Genomic DNA, 14,176 nt, shown 5'->3' with positions numbered 1-14,176 from the left:
TAATGATCCTGGATTATTTTACTATATTTGTTCACTCCAATCATAGACGTACATAGGGCCGGATCTATCAAAGGTTTGCGTGTATAAAAACGTGAGCTATTTCACTGCGCACGCTAAAAAATGTACAAACTGATCTATCAACAGCGTGCTAAAAGGATTTGGTCTTTAAAACGTGCTAAATAGCGCCTCTTATCCATTTAGTACTTTTTCTGCAATGAATATGCAATATGGGGCGTTTACACGCAAAAGTGCGTCTTGTGGGAGGAGAACATGTAAATATATTAATTTAGCACTCGCAAAGTGATTTATTAAACCTGAAAGCAATTTTGCTAACGGTATCTGACTCTATATTTAACACGTTTCAAAAGAAGGTGCAAATGGTCTGTATGCGTAATTGCGCACACATGGCAGCGGTTATTGTCGCAAGAAGGAGACATGGAAATGAAGCAAGGAGATGCAGAGAACGCATTTTTTCACTCCGTGTGAATATTTTTGGAATGAACGAGGAAACGATCATCAAAACATATCGTTTATCCAGCATTGCCATTTTGGAGCTGTTGGGGAAACTCTGAATGGATTTGGAGCTAGCCACAAGGAGGACCCACGCAATACCCCGGATATCACAAAACTCCTTGCAACATTGCACTTTTTTGCATCTGGGATCTCCCAATCTTGTTTTTCACAAGTGCTGTCCGACGTTCTAAATGCCATGTCGCCCCAACGCCCTACCAGAGAACCCCGACCTCTGCGCCTGTGGAGCAACATGCCAATACTGCAGTGAAGTAGAAATTCAGCCACATACCACCTTAGGAAATAAAGGTTGCCAAAGTTTATATATATATATATATATATATATATATATATATATATATATATATATATATATATATATATATATATATATATATATATATATATATATATATATATATATATATAATTTATTTTCTTTTTCTTTTTTTGGAGTGGGTGGGGGTGTCACTGTAAGATAAAAATTTCTTAATGCACTAGTTTGTACTTAAATAGGGTGTATTTAAATAGAGCGTCTCCAACAGTTTTGCACCTGCCACCAGTTACGCAATCGCTCTTGTTAAATCACCCGCAAACCATGGTTCAGCCCCTCGCGCAAAATTCCAGTTTGCGAGCGCAAATTACTGCACGCAAAATTGGATCTTGATAAATCCGGCCCATAATGTAGTGCAATATAAACACCTGCTAGGATCAGTAAATGTCAACCCAAGGATTCCTGGAGGTTCTTACGGAAGAGGATTAGGGCCATTAAAAAAAAAAAAAAGTCAACTGATTTTTAAAATTTATTTCAGTTTAATATGGGAAAACTTTTTTCTCAGAATTCTGACTTTTTTTCCCTCAAAATTCGGACCTTTTTCTCAGAATTCTGACTTTTTTTCTCAGAATTCTGACTTTTTTTCTCAGAATTCGGACTTCTTTTCTCAGAATTCGGACTTCTTTTCTCAGAATTAGGACTTCTTTTCTCTAAATTCTGACTTTTTTCCCCTCAAAATTCTGACTTTTTTCCCCTCAAAATTCTGACTTTTTTCCCCTCAAAATTCTGACTTTTTTCCCCTCAAAATTCTGACTTTTTTCCCCTCAAAATTCTGACTTTTTCCCCCTCAAAATTCTGACTTTTTCCCCCTCAAAATTCTGACTTTTTCCCCCTCAAAATTCTGACTTTTTTCCCCTCAAAATTCTGACTTTTTTCCCCTCAAAATTCTGACTTTTTTCCCTCAAAATTCCGCCTTTTTTCTCAGAATTCAGACTTTTTTTCCCCTCAAAATTCGGACTTTTTTCCCCTCAAAATTCTGACTTTTTTTCCCCTCAAAATTCTGACTTTTTTCCCCTCAAAATTCTGACTTTTTTCCCTCAAAATTCCGCCTTTTTTCCTCAGAATTCTGACTTTTTTTCCTCAAAATTCTGACTTTTTCCCCCTTAAAATTCTGACTTTTTTCCCCTCAAAATTCTGACTTTTTTCCCCTCAAAATTCTGACTTTTTTCCCCTCAAAATTCTGACTTTTTTCCCTCAAAATTCCGCCTTTTTTCTCAGAATTCAGACTTTTTTTCCCCTCAAAATTCGGACTTTTTTCCCCTCAAAATTCTGACTTTTTTTCCCCTCAAAATTCTGACTTTTTTCCCCTCAAAATTCTGACTTTTTTCCCCTCAAAATTCTGACTTTTTTCCCCTCAAAATTCTGACTTTTTTCCCCTCAAAATTCTGACTTTTTTCCCCTCAAAATTCGGACTTTTTTTCCCCTCAAAATTCGGACTTTTTTTCCCCTCAAAATTCGGACTTTTTTCCCCTCAAAATTCTGACTTTTTTTCCCCTCAAAATTCTGACTTTTTTCCCCTCAAAATTCTGACTTTTTTCCCCTCAAAATTCTGACTTTTTTCCCCTCAAAATTCTGACTTTTTCCCCCTCAAAATTCTGACTTTTTCCCCCTCAAAATTCTGACTTTTTCCCCCTCAAAATTCTGACTTTTTCCCCTCAAAATTCTGACTTTTTTCCCCTCAAAATTCCGCCTTTTTTCCTCAGAATTCTGACTTTTTTTCCTCAAAATTCTGACTTTTTCCCCCTCAAAATTCTGACTTTTTTCCCCTCAAAATTCTGACTTTTTTCCCCTCAAAATTCTGACTTTTTTCCCCTCAAAATTCTGACTTTTTTCCCCTCAAAATTCTGACTTTTTTCCCCTCAAAATTCTGACTTTTTTCCCCTCAAAATTCTGACTTTTTTCCCCTCAAAATTCTGACTTTTTTTCCCCTCAAAATTCTGACTTTTTCCCCCTCAAAATTCTGACTTTTTCCCCCTCAAAATTCTGACTTTTTCCCCCTCAAAATTCTGACTTTTTCCCCTCAAAATTCTGACTTTTTTCCCCTCAAAATTCCGCCTTTTTTCCTCAGAATTCTGACTTTTTTTCCTCAAAATTCGGACTTTTTCCCCCTCAAAATTCGGACTTTTTCCCCCTCAAAATTCTGACTTTTTTTCCCTCAAAATTCTGACTTTTTTTCCCTCAAAATTCTGACTTTTTTCTCCTCAAAATTCTGACTTTTTTCCCCTCAAAATTCTGACTTTTTTCCCCTCAAAATTCTGACTTTTTTCCCCTCAAAATTCTGACTTTTTTCCCTCAAAATTCCGCCTTTTTTCTCAGAATTCAGACTTTTTTTCTCAGAATTCAGACTTTTTTTCTCAGAATTCGGACTTCTTTTCTCTAAATTCTGACTTTTTTTCTCTAAATTCAGACTTTTTTTCCCCTCAAAATTCTGACTTTTTTTCCCCTCAAAATTCGGACTTTTTTTCCCCTCAAAATTCGGACTTTTTTTCCCCTCAAAATTCGGACTTTTTTCCCCTCAAAATTCTGACTTTTTTTCCCCTCAAAATTCTGACTTTTTTCCCCTCAAAATTCTGACTTTTTTCCCCTCAAAATTCTGACTTTTTTTCCCCTCAAAATTCGGACTTTTTTTCCCCTCAAAATTCGGACTTTTTTTCCCCTCAAAATTCTGACTTTTTTTTCCCCTCAAAATTCGGACTTTTTTCCCCTCAAAATTCTGACTTTTCCCCCCTCAAAATTCTGACTTTTTCCCCCTCAAAATTCTGACTTTTTTCCCCTCAAAATTCTGACTTTTTTCCCCTCAAAATTCTGACTTTTTTCCCTCAAAATTCCGCCTTTTTTCTCAGAATTCAGACTTTTTTTCCCCTCAAAATTCGGACTTTTTTCCCCTCAAAATTCTGACTTTTTTTCCCCTCAAAATTCTGACTTTTTTCCCCTCAAAATTCTGACTTTTTTCCCTCAAAATTCCGCCTTTTTTCCTCAGAATTCTGACTTTTTTTCCTCAAAATTCTGACTTTTTCCCCCTTAAAATTCTGACTTTTTTCCCCTCAAAATTCTGACTTTTTTCCCCTCAAAATTCTGACTTTTTTCCCCTCAAAATTCTGACTTTTTTCCCTCAAAATTCCGCCTTTTTTCTCAGAATTCAGACTTTTTTTCCCCTCAAAATTCGGACTTTTTTCCCCTCAAAATTCTGACTTTTTTTCCCCTCAAAATTCTGACTTTTTTCCCCTCAAAATTCTGACTTTTTTCCCCTCAAAATTCTGACTTTTTTCCCCTCAAAATTCTGACTTTTTTCCCCTCAAAATTCTGACTTTTTTCCCCTCAAAATTCGGACTTTTTTTCCCCTCAAAATTCGGACTTTTTTTCCCCTCAAAATTCGGACTTTTTTCCCCTCAAAATTCTGACTTTTTTTCCCCTCAAAATTCTGACTTTTTTCCCCTCAAAATTCTGACTTTTTTCCCCTCAAAATTCTGACTTTTTTCCCCTCAAAATTCTGACTTTTTCCCCCTCAAAATTCTGACTTTTTCCCCTCAAAATTCCGCCTTTTTTCCTCAGAATTCTGACTTTTTTTCCTCAAAATTCTGACTTTTTCCCCCTCAAAATTCTGACTTTTTTCCCCTCAAAATTCTGACTTTTTTCCCCTCAAAATTCTGACTTTTTTCCCCTCAAAATTCTGACTTTTTTCCCCTCAAAATTCTGACTTTTTTCCCCTCAAAATTCCGCCTTTTTTCCTCAGAATTCTGACTTTTTTTCCCTCAAAATTCTGACTTTTTTCCCCCTCAAAATTCTGACTTTTTTCCCCTCAAAATTCTGACTTTTTTCCCCTCAAAATTCTGACTTTTTTCCCCTCAAAATTCTGACTTTTTTCCCCTCAAAATTCTGACTTTTTTCCCCTCAAAATTCTGACTTTTTTCCCCTCAAAATTCTGACTTTTTTCCCCTCAAAATTCTGACTTTTTCCCCTCAAAATTCTGACTTTTTTCCCCTCAAAATTCCGCCTTTTTTCCTCAGAATTCTGACTTTTTTTCCTCAAAATTCTGACTTTTTCCCCCTCAAAATTCTGACTTTTTTCCCCTCAAAATTCTGACTTTTTTCCCCTCAAAATTCTGACTTTTTTCCCCTCAAAATTCTGACTTTTTTCCCCTCAAAATTCTGACTTTTTTCCCCTCAAAATTCTGACTTTTTTCCCCTCAAAATTCTGACTTTTTTCCCCTCAAAATTCTGACTTTTTTCCCCTCAAAATTCTGACTTTTTTCCCCTCAAAATTCTGACTTTTTTCCCCTCAAAATTCTGACTTTTTTCCCCTCAAAATTCTGACTTTTTCCCCCTCAAAATTCTGACTTTTTCCCCCTCAAAATTCTGACTTTTTCCCCCTCAAAATTCTGACTTTTTCCCCTCAAAATTCTGACTTTTTTCCCCTCAAAATTCCGCCTTTTTTCCTCAGAATTCTGACTTTTTTTCCTCAAAATTCGGACTTTTTCCCCCTCAAAATTCTGACTTTTTCCCCCTCAAAATTCTGACTTTTTTTCCCTCAAAATTCTGACTTTTTTTCCCTCAAAATTCTGACTTTTTTCCCCTCAAAATTCTGACTTTTTTCCCCTCAAAATTCTGACTTTTTTCCCCTCAAAATTCTGACTTTTTTCCCCTCAAAATTCTGACTTTTTTCCCTCAAAATTCCGCCTTTTTTCTCAGAATTCAGACTTTTTTTCTCAGAATTCGGACTTCTTTTCTCTAAATTCTGACTTTTTTTCTCTAAATTCAGACTTTTTTTCCCCTCAAAATTCTGACTTTTTTTCCCCTCAAAATTCGGACTTTTTTTCCCCTCAAAATTCGGACTTTTTTTCCCCTCAAAATTCGGACTTTTTTCCCCTCAAAATTCGGACTTTTTTTCCCCTCAAAATTCTGACTTTTTTCCCCTCAAAATTCTGACTTTTTTCCCCTCAAAATTCTGACTTTTTTCCCCTCAAAATTCTGACTTTTTCCCCCTCAAAATTCTGACTTTTTCCCCCTCAAAATTCTGACTTTTTCCCCCTCAAAATTCTGACTTTTTCCCCTCAAAATTCTGACTTTTTTCCCCTCAAAATTCCGCCTTTTTTCCTCAGAATTCTGACTTTTTTTCCTCAAAATTCTGACTTTTTCCCCCTCAAAATTCTGACTTTTTTCCCCTCAAAATTCTGACTTTTTTCCCCTCAAAATTCTGACTTTTTTCCCCTCAAAATTCTGACTTTTTTCCCCTCAAAATTCTGACTTTTTTCCCCTCAAAATTCTGACTTTTTTCCCCTCAAAATTCTGACTTTTTTCCCCTCAAAATTCTGACTTTTTTCCCCTCAAAATTCTGACTTTTTTCCCTCAAAATTCCGCCTTTTTTTCTCAGAATTCAGACTTTTTTTCTCAGAATTCGGACTTCTTTTCTCTAAATTCTGACTTTTTTTCCCCTCAAAATTCGGACTTTTTTTCCCCTCAAAATTCGGACTTTTTTTCCCCTCAAAATTCGGACTTTTTTCCCCTCAAAATTCTGACTTTTTTTCCCCTCAAAATTCTGACTTTTTTCCCCTCAAAATTCTGACTTTTTTCCCCTCAAAATTCTGACTTTTTTCCCCTCAAAATTCTGACTTTTTCCCCCTCAAAATTCTGACTTTTTCCCCCTCAAAATTCTGACTTTTTCCCCCTCAAAATTCTGACTTTTTCCCCTCAAAATTCCGCCTTTTTTCCTCAGAATTCTGACTTTTTTTCCTCAAAATTCTGACTTTTTCCCCCTTAAAATTCTGACTTTTTTCCCCTCAAAATTCTGACTTTTTTCCCCTCAAAATTCTGACTTTTTTCCCCTCAAAATTCTGACTTTTTTCCCTCAAAATTCCGCCTTTTTTCTCAGAATTCAGACTTTTTTTCCCCTCAAAATTCGGACTTTTTTCCCCTCAAAATTCTGACTTTTTTTCCCCTCAAAATTCTGACTTTTTTCCCCTCAAAATTCTGACTTTTTTCCCCTCAAAATTCTGACTTTTTTCCCCTCAAAACATTCTGACACTTTCTTTTTCACCCTCAAAATTCTGACTTTTTTCCCCTCAAAATTCTGACTTTTTTCCCCTCAAAATTCTGACTTTTTTTCCCCTCAAAATTCTGACTTTTTTTCCCCTCAAAATTCGGACTTTTTTCCCCTCAAAATTCTGACTTTTTTTCCCCTCAAAATTCTGACTTTTTTCCCCTCAAAATTCTGACTTTTTTCCCCTCAAAATTCTGACTTTTTTCCCCTCAAAATTCTGACTTTTTCCCCCTCAAAATTCTGACTTTTTCCCCCTCAAAATTCTGACTTTTTCCCCCTCAAAATTCTGACTTTTTCCCCTCAAAATTCTGACTTTTTTCCCCTCAAAATTCCGCCTTTTTTCCTCAGAATTCTGACTTTTTTTCCTCAAAATTCTGACTTTTTCCCCCTCAAAATTCTGACTTTTTTCCCCTCAAAATTCTGACTTTTTTCCCCTCAAAATTCTGACTTTTTTCCCCTCAAAATTCTGACTTTTTTCCCCTCAAAATTCTGACTTTTTTCCCCTCAAAATTCTGACTTTTTTCCCCTCAAAATTCTGACTTTTTTCCCCTCAAAATTCTGACTTTTTTCCCCTCAAAATTCTGACTTTTTTCCCCTCAAAATTCTGACTTTTTTTCCCTCAAAATTCTGACTTTTTTTCCCTCAAAATTCTGACGTTTTTTCCCTCAAAATTCTGACTTTTTTTCCCTCAAAATTCCGCCTTTTTTCTCAGAATTCTGACTTTAATCTCATAATTTTGACTTTTTTCTCAGAATTCTGACAGCTAACAAACATGTTAGCATCAAGCCATAGCCATGTCTGTTTTAGAGACTAGCTCTCTTGTTTTAATGACCTTCTGCTCCTCCATTAATGAGGGGACCCCTCGGGCATGTAAAAAGTTGCCTAATTCCGTCATTTTCCACCAGTGTGTCACTGGCCACCTCAAACAACTCACATCTTTGTCAGTGAAGCTTAGTGCTCCACATCTCTACCTTCATGGTGCCCATCTACAGGTGCTGGTCATAAAATTAGAATATCATGAAAAAGTAGATTGATTTCAGTAATTCCATTTAAAAAGTGAAACTTGTATATTATATTCATACATTACATACAAACTAATATATTTCAGATGTTTATTTTGTTTAATTTTGATGATTACAAATGACAACAAATGAAAATCTCAAATTCATCATATCAGAAAATTAGAATATTACTGAAGACCAATAAAAACAAAGGATTTATAGAAATGTTGGCCAACTGAAAAGTATGAACATGAAAAGTATGAGCATGTACAGCACTCAGTATTTAGTTGGGCCTCCTTTGGCCTGTATTACTGCAGCAATGCGGCGTGGCATGGAGTCGATCAGTCTGTGGCACTGCTCAGGTGTTATGATAGCCCAGGTTGCTCTAATAGTGGCTTTTAGCTCTTCTGAATTGTTGGGTCTGGTGTATTGCATCTTCTTCTTCACAATACCCCATAGATTTTCTATGGGGTTAAGGTCAGGAGAGTTTGCTGGCCAATTAAGAACAGGGATACCATGGTCCTTCAACCAGGTACTGGTAGCTTTGGCACTGTGTGCAGGTGCCAAGTCCTGTTGGGAAATGAAATCTGCATCTCCAAAAAGTTGGTCAGCTGCAGGAAGCATGAAGTGCTCTAAAACTTCCTGGTATGTGGCTGCGTTGACCCTGGACCTCAGAAAACACAATGGACCAACACCAGCAGATGACATGGCACCCCAAACCATCACTGACTGTGGAAACTTTACACTGGACTTCAAGCAACGTGGATGAAGTGCCTCTCTTCTTTTCCTCCAGACTCTGGGACCTTGATTTCCAAAGGAAATGCAAAATTTACTTTCATCAGAGAACATGACTTTGGACCACTCTCCAGCAGTCCAGTCCTGTTTCTCTTTAGCCCAGGCAAGACGCTTCTGACGCTGTCTGTGGTTCAAGAGTGGCTTGACACAAGGAATGCGACAGCAGAAACCCATGTCTTTCATACGTCTGTGTGTGGTGGTTCTTGAAGCACTCACTCCAGCTGCAGTCCACTCTTTGTGAATCTCCCCCACATTTTTGAAGGGGTTTTGTTTCACAATCCTCTCCAGGGTGCGGTTATCTCTCTTGCTTGTACACTTTTTTCGACCACATCTTTTCCTTCCCTTCGCCTCTCTATTAATGTGCTTGGACACTGAGCTCTGTGAACAGCCAGCCTCTTTAGCGATGACCTTTTGTGTCTTGCCCTCCTTGTGCAAGGTGTCGATGGTCGTCTTTTGGACAACTGTCAAGTCAGCAGTCTTCCCCATGATTGTGTAGCCTATAGAACTAGACTGAAAGACCATTTAAAGGCTTTTGCAGGTGGTTTGAGTTAATTAGCTGATTAGAGTGTGGCACCAGGGGCCATCAATTTTGAACCTTTTCACAATATTCTAATTTTCTGATATGATGAATTTGAGATTTTCATTTGTTGTCATTTGTAATCATCAAAATTAAACAAAATAAACATCTGAAATATATGAGTTTGTATGTAATGTATGAATATAATATACAAGTTTCACTTTTTAAATGGAATTACTGAAATAAATCTACTTTTTCATGATATTTTAATTTTATGACCAGCACCTGTACATTAAGATCCACAATTCTGAGAAAAAAGTCAGAATTCTGAGATTTTCTTTTTTCTCAGTGGCCCTAATCCTCTTCCGTAGCTTCTGGTATGTCTGCTCATTTATTTTTGTGTTTTTAAATTCAGAACAAGTAAAAAAAAGTTGGTTTTGGTCTTTTTAGACTTTATTTTACCTTCCTTCATCTAGAGCAGAGAGTCCCAATGTATAAAAGAAAGTGGTTACTTTTCTGAAGCTAAAAACTTTTTTGGGGTGGCTGTTTTACAGCCTGGACCCTTTAAGGAGCCCCTGGTTGAAAGATATACAACTAATAATTCTTCAAATATGCAGCAGACTTGAGTTTTAAATATTAGCAACCTGGTTTTACCATTTTAATTCTTTATGTTTGATATTTCGTCTAAATCTGTTATCTAAAAATCAAAATAAGACATTTTATTTATATTTTTAACCACTTTTATTCAGTTGAAATTGTGTTTCTTAGATTGGTTCAGGTTAAAAAGTTAATGTAAAATAGTCTGTTTTTCATTTAAGAGTTTTTTTTTAGTTTTGAAGAGCAGAATTATTTTAGTCTTGATAAGAAGTTTTAAAAACCTAATTTAATTATTCTCAAGACTCCTTGGGAAAAAATGACTGGAAACATTAAAATGAAGAGTTGGATAGAAAAGTTTTAGAGGTTCAGCAGCAGTTTGATAAACATTTTTAGTTACAGGTAAGCAGTCCAAGCAAAGCACTTGGATTTGTTAGTTTAGTCTTTAATTACAGATACGTGTCGGATTAATGTTGTCCTGTTGTGTTCATTTGGCTTCTCCCAGTGTGCAGCTTTAGCAGCTTGTAGATGACATGGTTATGCAATCTGTCATTTATCCTGCTGTAATGAGACCTAAAGCCGTGTAGGAGTGTCCCTGTTTATGTTGGCACTGGCCTGCTGACAGCTTGGATTAGATGCTTCAGGGAAGCAAGGTGGAAATTCTACTGACGGAATCATTTAGCTTCATGTTTAACCCACTTTTTTCTGAAGAAGTAATTTTCTATGAAGTGAATTTTGTTCCATTATTGTTTCAAGCAATATTATTGCTTAAATCCTACCAGTAGTGAGCTAAATATGAAAGGTTCTGTCTTAAAAGGGAATCTATATAAGCTGAACTAATACTACACACTTTTAAATCTTAATAAGTAATTTTTTTCCTAAAATAAGTGCATTTTTAGTTGAGTTGAGGAGAAAAAAAAACAAAGAAATCTCTTTCCACTGGCAAATTAACTTATTTATGTACTCGAATTAAGAGAAAATAGGCGTCATTTTTACTTATTTCTAGATAGTTTTTCCAATGGGCTTTTTATTTCTCTCCCATCAGAGTTGCCTTGTTAAAGAAAAGTGGTGAGAAGGACTGGAGGGAGAGGATCAGTAAGAAGCAGGATGTGGCGAAGGTTGCAGCGGATGAGCAGCAGGCCCAGATGTGGGAGATGGAGCAGAGCTTCAGGAAGAAGGTAATCACCTCACTGCTGAGTTAGCGCCGCACGCGGCTGACCGCACACATCATACGCACCATTTGTCTGAATGCTGTTCAATCTGTATGTGCGTACAGTTATTGCAGCAGTGACATTTAGTAGTGCTACTGTCTAAAGTGACTCCAACATCATCAGCCGGTATAGACTGGTCCGAACAAAGCTTTGAAGAGGTTCTCCAGGGTTCAGAACGTTACGATCAAAGAAATATCCCAGCCTTTTAATAGTCGTTTGTGGAACACAATTCAGGATTGTCATGCAATGATAACTTTATATACCTCCAAACAGTTAGGCGGTCATCTGATCTGTTTGTTTTTACATTTTCTCTGTTTTATGAGCCCGGTGGATGTTTTGTTGTTCCTGGACTGAATGAGCATCTAATCTGCACAGATCCCGCTGCAGGAAAACGGATGCTATAGTGTCTCTTTATCAGCTTGTCAGCATTTCATGGCCTGACCCCTCTCACTGGAAAAGTACGGAAGCCTGTGGGTGCCAAAACTGAAATTTGGACAAACTGGAGAAATTAGGGCAGCACACATCAATAGTTCATGTTTTAGATAAGAAATTATGATTTCTGTTAGGAGTTAAGTAAATGAAAAATAAAAACGAAGTGCTCATGCATCATGTTTAAACACTTTTACAGTAACTTCTGAGGCTAGAAATAATAAAATTGGCAAGATGGCTTTTTTGTTTTGTAGTTTCAGTTAAGAAAATCGAGAGAGCAGGTTCTTTAAATTTTTTTTTTAAATCTCCATATTTAAATATTAGCCCAGACTGTCAGATTTAAGAATGTAAAAACATGTTTTAATTTTCAATTAGATAAAAATATTTTATCTTCTAACTTCTGTTCTGAGTCGAGACACATTTCTGTTGGTCTGCATGGATGTTAGCAGCATTTTATTTACTCACTGGTCAGGAGGAAGGTGTTTGTTTTGGACTTAAAGTGAAGAGAATGTGATATGGAAAAAAACAATCTGAAAATCACATATTTTTTAAAACTCAATCTGAAAGAGACATTTTAAAAGATGAAATTCAAAACTATAAAATGTGTAAAACTAAATTGAAAAGAAAATTTGAAGAACGTTTTAAGTTTCTAAAAAATATCTGAAAAAACGTCAAAGTTTCGTTTTTTATTTTGTTTTTTTTTTCCATTTACAAACTTTTTTTTTTGCTTTTAACAATGATGGAACAAAACACAAAAAACAGCTACAGCCTTGTTTACGAAGCGATAAACAGCTGTTTCACATATTCAGTCCTTAAGAAATTGCCGTAATGTTCATGTCTAATGAGTTCTAGATGAAGGAAAATAAATGGCGTATTCAGAGCACTTTATTTCCTGTGAAAGTCAGATAGACGGTGAGCATTTTCCTGAAGTGGTCTTGGATTAGGATCTTTTGTGTAGGGCTGAAACCAATAACCAGATCAGTCGTGATTAATTTACTATTATTGTGAACTAATTTGCTAATCAGATCATAATTTGTATAAAGGCACACAGACTGTTAAACAGGCCTTTTGCTTAAAGAATAATTAAATCAACCTAAATGCCACTCTAAAGTCAGAACCCTACGAATTATAAACTAATAGGTTGCTCCTAAACATAATAAATTTATGGAAGAGGATTAAGGGCACTGGAAAAAACAACAAAAAAAAGACAGTTAACTGATTTTTGAATTTTATTTCAGTTTAGTATGGGGAAAAAAGTCAGGATTCTGAGATTAAAGTTAGAATTCTGAGAAAAAAGTCATAATTCTGAGATTAAAGTCAGAATCTGAGATTAAAGTTAGAATTCTGAGATTAAAGTTAGAATTCTGAGAAAAAAGTCATAATTCTGAGATTAAAGTCAGAATCTGAGATCAAAGTCAGATTTCTGAGATTAGAGTTAGAATTCTGAGATCAAAGTTAGAATTCTGAGAAATAAGTCAGAATTCTGACTTTTTACCCAGACTAAACTGAAATAAAATAAAAAAATTACTTAACTTTTTATTTCCAGAGGCCCTAATCCTCTTCTGTATAAATTAGAGAATTAAATTCCTGACATTTTAAATATAGAAAAAGATTAAAACGCAAAACGAAGAAAAAGAAGCGATTACATAAAGGTGCATAAATGATATTGTAAAGATCTACTGTCATGTTCTTGGTTTTGTTATGCTTTACTTTGCTCCCTGTTTTCTTTTATTGGTTTATTTCACATATTGTTTTTTCTGGATATATTTTAGTTCTCAGGTTTTTCTTTGTTGTCCTCTGTTGCCCTCTTGTGTGTGTGTTCCTTTTCCCTTGGCTTCCTCGTTGTCTCCACTCACACCTGCTCCTTATCTGCTCGTTAGCCCTGCCTTTGTTCAGTCAGCCATAAATATTCTCCTCTGCTGTCACTTTTTGCTGGTTCCTTGTCATCGCTGGTTCCTCGTCGCTGTTGCTGTTTGTTTTCCCCTGATGTCTCCATGGTTCTGGTTTGTTTTACATTTTAAGTTGGATTTTTGGATTCCTGCCTTTGTTTACCGTTTTCACCAATTAAACTAAGAAATCCCCTCAGCCTCTCTGCCTCTGCATTTGGGTCCTCAGACCTCAACCAAATTCTGACATCTACACATCGGCGTCGCCAGACCCCATTTACTGGGGCACGTGCCCCAGTATAAATGAGCTGTGCCCCAGTATAAATCTCATGAATATTTGCAACAGTATTACATTTTTTTAATGCATCAATTTAGATATTTCCAACGGAAGGAGACGTATATTTCTACTCAAATGCGCAGCAAGTGTGTTGGTAACTCCAAATTGAGGATGTATTAGCGCCCCCACGTCAGCGCATGTCACTGCATGAACTGCAGGTAAACTAACACGCCGCTCTCAACTGAGTTGGATGGGACACTGTGCAGCCACGACGCATTTTTAGTTCTGGTAATGTTTCTTACCTGTCAATTTTATTATTTTCCCAGTGAAACCACATGATTTATAGGCTACTAACTGAAAATTACTGCATTGGTTTGTAGATGGATAGCAGGAAATTCCTCACACGAAGCAGAGACAGGGAAGCAGTAAAACAAGATGAGAGAGAGGGAGGTAAGGTCCCGTAATGAATTAGTGATTTAATGTAACCAGTTACATTAGGAACGTTATAAGTAATATGATAGATATTTACATAATTATAAATTTGCGTTTTTTTTTATGTTTGCTGTAGAGAATGAGAATGCAGGTG

General features: G+C 36.1%; 1 protein-coding gene across 1 annotated transcript in view; it reads left to right on the top strand.

The window, feature by feature from the left end:
* svila (supervillin a) overlaps positions 1 to 14,176 on the top strand; it is a 110,996-nt gene that overhangs the window by 50,789 nt on the left and 46,031 nt on the right. Inside the window, exon 15 of the mRNA XM_038300767.1 lies at positions 10,833 to 10,965. Within this exon, the coding sequence (XP_038156695.1) occupies positions 10,833 to 10,965 (133 nt within the window). The remainder of the gene's footprint in view (positions 1 to 10,832; positions 10,966 to 14,176) is intronic.

This window comes from Cyprinodon tularosa, unplaced genomic scaffold (assembly GCF_016077235.1).
Source record: "Cyprinodon tularosa strain WSP-4 unplaced genomic scaffold, ASM1607723v1 ctg456, whole genome shotgun sequence".
Lineage (NCBI taxonomy): Eukaryota > Metazoa > Chordata > Actinopteri > Cyprinodontiformes > Cyprinodontidae > Cyprinodon > Cyprinodon tularosa.
Note: the sequence above shows the minus strand (reverse complement) of the source record. Positions and strands in the feature narration are given on the sequence as shown.